The following is a 6,805-nucleotide window of genomic DNA, read 5'->3' as shown; positions in this document are numbered from 1 at the left end:
TCTGATCTTCCACCAGATTATCCTAGATAAGCCCCCTCTTTCAACAAACCTTGCATACTGACACTATAAAAATAATTCTCCAATCCTGTCATAACATGGGCCAGGCATGGTGGCTCATGACTGTAATTTTAGCACTTTGGGAGTCTGAGGCAGGAGGACTGCTCAAGGCCAGGAGTTCAATACCAGCCTGGGTAACCTCGCATGACTCCATCTCTACAAAAATTTTTTTAAAATTAGCTTAGCATCATGGCATGCACCTGTAGTCCCAGCTACTGTGGAGGCTGAGGTGGGAGGATTACTTGAGCTCAGGAGTTTGAGGCTGCAGTAAGCTATGATCATGCCACTGCACTCCAGCCTGGGCAACAGCACAAGACTCTCTCTCTGTGTCTCTTTTTTAAAAATTATTATTTTTATAGAGATGGGGTCTCACTACATTGCCCAGGCTGATTGAACTCCAGGGCTCAAGTGATCTGTCTGCCTTGGCCTCCAAAGTGCTGGGACTACAGGCATGAGCCACCATGCCAAGCTGACCCTGTCTCTTGATTGATTGAGACGGAATTTCACTCTTCCAGGCTAGAGTGCAATGGTTCAATCTTGGCTCATTGCAACCTCTGCTTCCCAAGTTCAAGTGATTCTCCTGCCTCAGCCTCCCCAATAGCTAGGATTACAGGCATGCGCCACCATGCCCAGTTAATTTTGTATTTTTAGTAGGGATGGGGTTTCACCATGTTGGTCAGGCTGATCTCAAACTCCTGACCTCAAGTGATCCACCCGCCTCAGCCTCCCAAAGTGCTAGGATTACATGGGGTAATTACAGGCCACAGCCCCTAGCCCAGTCTCTCAAAAAAAAAGGGCCCAGCATGATGGCTCATAGCTATAATTCCAGCACTTTGGGAGGCCAAGGTGGGCAGATCACTTGAACCCAGGAGTTCCAAGATCAGCCTGAGCAACATGGCAAAACTCTGTCTCTACAAAAAATACAAAAATTAGCCAGGCTTGGCGGTGTGTGCCTGTAGTCCCAACTACTCGACAGGCTGAGGTGGGAGAATCACTTGAGCCCAGCAGGTCAAAGCTGCAGTGAGCTATGTATGTGCCACTGCATTCCAGCCTGGGCGACAGAGCAAGACCCTGTCTCAAAAGTAACAATAATAAAAGATGAGTTTGACCTTCTCTCTCTCCTCACCATGTGATGCCTTCCTTGATGTTACAATGCAGCAAGAAGGTCCTCAACAGCCTCCTGATCTTGGACTTAACCTCCAGAACTGTGAGCCAAATAAATTTCTGTACATTATATAATATCCTACAGGTCATACTCTGTTATGGCAGCACAATAGGGACTAAGACAGCTTCTCAGAGACCTTCCGGGAGGTTCCAATTTATTTTCTTACACTTCCCCCATACCTTTCACACACTCTGCTTCAGTCTCACCAGAACCCTGCAATCTCCAGAACTTGCCTTTTACTGACACCTCTTTCTCTACCTAGGAAACATCTCTTACCAAATTCTATATATGTCCTAAGATACTTCTTCCAAAACCTTTTCCCAATTTCCTCAATATTCTAAAATCAGCTATTATATGCCTCTATCATCAGTCACACTGTATTTTGATACATACTCATGAACGTATCTCATCTGACTTAGTCAAGCCCATATTTCCAGCATGTAGCATGCAATAAACACTAACTGTTTAGGCCGGGCGTCATGGCTCATCCCTGTATTCTTAGCGGTCCGGGAGGCTGAAGCAGGCAGATCACTTGAGGTCAGAAGCTCGGGACCAGCCTGGCCAACATGGTGAAACCCTGTCTCTACCAGAAATATAAAAATTAGCCAGGCATGGTGGTGTGTCCCTGTAGTCCCAGCTACTTCGGATGCTGAGAAAAGAGAATCACTTGAATCCAGGAGGTGGAGTTTACAGTGAGCCAGGATGGTGCCCCTGAACTCCAGCCTGGGTGACAGAAGGAGACTCTATCTCAAAAAAAAAATAAATAAAACACTAATTGGATTCAGAATTGAATTTTAGGCGGAGTTGGAGAATGGTTTTAAGTGAACAATCTTGTAGCTTGAAATATGATCTATATGGTGACAGCACCCAAATTTATAGCTCCAGCCACAAATCTCCCCTGAAAGTACAGACTAAAAGCCTATTCAATATCTCTATCTGACACAAATATATTCCAACTTCAAATCCTGGACTTCCTTCCAAAGCTGCTCCATTCACATTCTTACCTATCTCAGTTAATAGCAACTCCATCCTTCCAATTGTTTGGCAAAAGACTTAAAGTTATCCTTCTCTCCTATTTATCTTGCATCCCATATATCCTACCTTTAGTAAATCATATTGTCCCCAACTTTAAAGTATAAAAGCATACTTCATTTATCTCCACTTTGTTTTACTGAGCTTTTCGCAAGCTAAAGATTTGCGGCCACCCTGCATCAAGCAGGTCTATCAGCACCATTTTTCCAACAACAATGTGCTGTCTCTGTGTCACATTTTGGTGATTGTCGAACTATTTCAAACTTTTTCATTTGTATTACATCTGTTATACTGATCTGTGATCAGTGCTCTTTGATACTACTACTGTAAATGTTTTAAGACACAGTGGCCATATAAGATGGTGAAGTTTATAAATGCTATGTAAGTTCTAACTGCTCCACCAACCGGTGGTCCTCCTCTCCCTCTCCTCAGGCCTCCCCATTCTTATTAACCTATCACAGCCTCTAAGTGTTCAAGCAAAAGGAAGAGTCGCATGTCTCTCATTTTAAATCAAAAGTCAGATTAAGCTTAGTGAGGAAGACATGTTGAAAGAAGATACAAGCCAAAAGCTAGGCCTCTTGTGCCAAATGGCTAGCCAAGTTGTGAATGCAACTATTGAGAAAGGGTCTCACTCTGTCACCCAGGCTGGAACGTAAAGGCGTAGTCATAGCTCATTGCAGCCTCAAACCCCTAGGCTCAGGATATCCTCCTGCTCTGGCCTCCTGAAGTGCTGGGATTAGAGTTGTGAGCCACCGTGCCTGACTGAAAAAGTTTGTGAAAGAAATTCATAGTGATTCATAGATAGTGATTGCTCCAATGGATCTGAACAAAGTAGATTAAAAACCTCCTAGAAAGGAGGTTTTGATTCACTATTCAAGATACCTTTAGGAACATTCATGATTTATGGAAGGAGGTCAAAAGAGCAACATTAACAAGAGTTTGAAAGAAGAAATGCCAGCCCTTACAGATGAATTTGAGGGGTTCGAGACTTCAGTGGAAGAAGTCACTTCAGATGTACTGGAAACAGCAAGAGAAGTAGAATTAAAGTAGAGCCACAAGATGTGACTGAATTGCTGCAATCTCATGATGAAACTTTAATGGATGAGGAGTGGCTTCTTATGGATGAGGAAAGGAAGTGCTTTTTTGAGAAGGAACCTACTGGTGAAGATGCTGTGAACACTGTTGAAATGTGAACAAAGGATTTATAATATACATAAACTTGGTTGATAAAGCTGCCTTGACTTCCTGGGCTCAAGGGATCCTCCTGCCTCAGCCTTCCATGTAGCTGGGGCCACAGGAATCCCACCATATTTGGCTAATTTTATTTTTTGTAGAGGTGGGGGTCTCACTTTCTTGCCCAGGCAGGTTTCAGATTCCTGGGCTTAAGCAATCCTCTTGCCTCAGCCTCCCAAAGTGCTGAGATTACAGTGGATGCAGTGGCTCACCCTTGTAATCCCAGCACTTTCAGAGGCCAAGGAGGGCAAATTACTTGAGGTCTGGAGTTCAAGATCCGCCTGGTCAGCATGGGGAAACCTCATCTCTACTAAAAATACAAAAATTAGCTGGGCGTGGTGGCAGGCACCTGTAATCCCAGCCACATGGAAGGCTGAGGCAGGAGAATCACTTGAACCTGGGAGGTGGAGGTTGCAGTCAGCCAAGATTGCGCCACTGCACTCCAGCCTGGGCAACAGAGTGAGACTCTGCCTCAATAAATAAATAAATAAATAAATAAATAAATAAAGTGCTGAGATTATAGGTGTGAGCCTTCCTGCCCAGCCTAAGTATTTTTTAATCAAGGTATGTTAGTTTTTTTTTTTTTTTTTGGGACATAAAGGTACTGCACACTTAATAGACTATGATATAATGTAAAAATAACTTTTTTGCCCCATATGATCTGCAGGAAAATTTTTATATGCACTGGAAAACAAAACAAAAAAAGTATGTGACTTGCTTTACTGCAGTGGTCTGTAAGTGAACCCCCAAGAGCTCCAAGGCATCCCTGGATCTAGAATCCGACTACTTCTCACCATCCCTTGAGCTTCGCCCTGGTTCAAGTCTCCAATATCTCTCATTTAGACAAGTAACTACAATAGCTTCCTAACCAGTTTTCCTTTCAGTCAATTCCCATCAACAGACACATTAAACCTCTTAAAACATAAATCAGATCATGTCACTCCCCTCTACCATCCACCTCACAACAGTAAAAGTCAGTGTCCCACAATCTACAAAGACCTACCAGGTCTTATCCTCTTCCCTCATCTTCTACACTCCAGGCTCAGTCCTCTGTAGCCAGATTGCTTCCCATTCTGATGCATAGCTTCTAAGCCTCAAGGCCTTTGCACTTGGCAGTTCCTTCAGCCTGTACCCCTATTCTCCCAGATGTATGTATGGTTGTGATCCCTCACCTCCTTGAAGTCTTTGCTAATATGTCACCTTCCTTGTGACTAACAATGACATTTAAAACTGCACTACCTGGACAGGCGGGGTGGCTCACGCCTGTAATTCCAACACTTTGGGAGGCGAGGAGGGCGGACTGCCGGAACTCAGGAGATCCAGGAAGGCCTGGCCAACACCACGCAGCCCCATCTCTACTAAAAATATAAAAAATTAGCTGGGCCTGGTAGCGTGGGCCCATAGTCCCAGCTACTCGAGAGTTTGAGGCAGGAGAATTGCTTGAACTCAGGAGGCAGTGGTTGCAGTGAGCCTCTCTGCAGAGGTTGCATAGGCTGGAGTGAAGTAGATCGCGCTCCTCTTCACTCCAGCCAGAGAGACAGAGGGACACTCTACCTCAAAAAAAAAAAAAAAAAAAAAAAAAACAAAAAAAAAAAAAAAAAAAAAAAAAAAAAAAAAAAACTACACTACCTATCATTCTTCTTTATCTCAATCCACTGCACTCATAACCTTCTAATGCACAATTTTTTATTTTGCTTATTGTCTGTCTTCCTACACAAGAGATATTAATATTAAGCTCCACAAAGACAAGAATTTTTTTGTATGTTTTGCTCACTGCTATATAACCAGATTCTGATACATAGTTGGAATTCAATAAGTAACTGCTAAATGGAATTAACAGGCAACAGGGAAACATTCTAGTCAGACGTATTTTGAGGCACTAATGACCAGACTCCAAGAGTGCAGAGGCAAGGCAGAGTGGAGAGAGGAAACGGAGAAAGCGGAGAAGAAGGAACGGAAAAAAGGTAAAGGGGTCGACCCACGTGGAGGAATAGCCTACCTGAGGGGTTGAAGGACTTCTGATGACGAGAAAATCTATCACAAGACTGTCTCCAATACCATGATGTGGAAGCGTGGAAATTCCAGGAAGGCTGGCCATAGGGTTGAGGCTGAGAATCAATGGGGGACTGGGCATCGAAAGGGGGTTGCGCCCCGGGAAGAATCTGGGCGTCGAAGGGGGGCGGCGCCCCGGGGAGAGACTGGGCCTCCATGGGGGGCTGCGACTCAGAGGAAGGCTTTGACCCGGCTGCGGGAGACGAAGACGTAAGCGGTGGCGGCATTGTCCACAGCATCCAGCCGTCCCGCCGCGGCGCAGTGTCGCTCTGGGGCCCTAACGTGGGAGTCAGCTCGGGAGACGCACGCCACCCGGCAGGACTTACGAAATCACTAGCCGGCTCAGCCATACCTTCTGCCGGGTCCTGAGTCTAGCACGCGACTGTGGAGCAAGTATTAGACGTCACTTCCGTGACCGTAAACTTCACGGTCCAGCCAACCACAGAGTTTACGTCATTAGTCGGCGCCGGGAAACCTTCCATTCTTCTATACGGATCGCGAGATTACTTTGGGATAGGTTTGACGTACCTGGATAGACTCGTATCTGTGACCAGTGTCCGCCACCGCGGATGGCAAGGGACCTGATCGGACCGGCCCTGCCGCCCGGCTTCAAGGCCCGCGGAACAGCGGAGGACGAAGAGCGGGATCCAAGCCCCGGTAAGCGGCGGCGTCTCCGCAGCCCACCAGGCCTATCTGCCCCCTCCCTGGCCGGGCCCTGCACGCTGAAGAAAGGTCGGAGGCCTAGGAGGACGGAGGAGTGGGGAGTGGGCACGGCCCGACCCGAGAGAACTTTTCTTCCCAAACGCTAGCAGTAGGGAAGAGGCTGGGGTACCCTCCTAGAAACCGAGTTTTGGCGTAGTAATCTTCGTAATGACAATACATTCTCATGTAGCGCTTAATGTGAGCTGCACGCTGCCCTAACTGACTGATACTCATTCAGTCATTTAATCCGTCTAAGGAAAAGACTATTTTCCCAAGTTGCAAATGGGTACGCCCATGCCAGGGTCTACATCATACTGCTAGCAAGTGATGGAGCGCGACTTAGAAGGAAGCGGTTCTCCTGACCTCTGTGCCGTATTACCTTCTGATGTACAAGAACCTTGCAGATCCTGTTCTCTCCGGCCCCGACCTGCCTTCCTAGCCTCTCATTCTGTTATTGCACCTGACACACACAGCCCAATACTCAAACCAGCCTGCGTTTCTGCGCAGTTCCTTAACGCTCCAGGCTTACGGGCTTCCTCTGGTTGTACTTTTTTTTTTTTTTTT

General features: G+C 46.2%; 2 protein-coding genes across 2 annotated transcripts in view; one reads left to right on the top strand and one right to left on the bottom strand.

Moving 5' to 3' along the window:
• NUFIP1 (nuclear FMR1 interacting protein 1) overlaps positions 1–5,935 on the bottom strand; it is a 42,813-nt gene extending 36,878 nt beyond the window's left edge. The window contains exon 1 of the mRNA XM_037741144.1: positions 5,487–5,935. Within this exon, the coding sequence (XP_037597072.1) occupies positions 5,487–5,889 (403 nt within the window). The 5' untranslated portion in view covers positions 5,890–5,935. The remainder of the gene's footprint in view (positions 1–5,486) is intronic.
• A 42-nt stretch (positions 5,936–5,977) lies between these two features.
• Positions 5,978–6,805, top strand: part of GPALPP1 (GPALPP motifs containing 1) — a 41,964-nt gene continuing 41,136 nt past the window's right edge. The window contains exon 1 of the mRNA XM_037741143.1: positions 5,978–6,196. Coding sequence (XP_037597071.1) covers positions 6,109–6,196 — 88 coding nt within the window. The 5' untranslated portion in view covers positions 5,978–6,108. The remainder of the gene's footprint in view (positions 6,197–6,805) is intronic.

This window comes from Cebus imitator, unplaced genomic scaffold (assembly GCF_001604975.1).
Source record: "Cebus imitator isolate Cc_AM_T3 unplaced genomic scaffold, Cebus_imitator-1.0 Scaffold94, whole genome shotgun sequence".
In the NCBI taxonomy this organism is placed as follows: domain Eukaryota; kingdom Metazoa; phylum Chordata; class Mammalia; order Primates; family Cebidae; genus Cebus; species Cebus imitator.
This window is presented reverse-complemented; position numbering and strand designations above follow the sequence as displayed.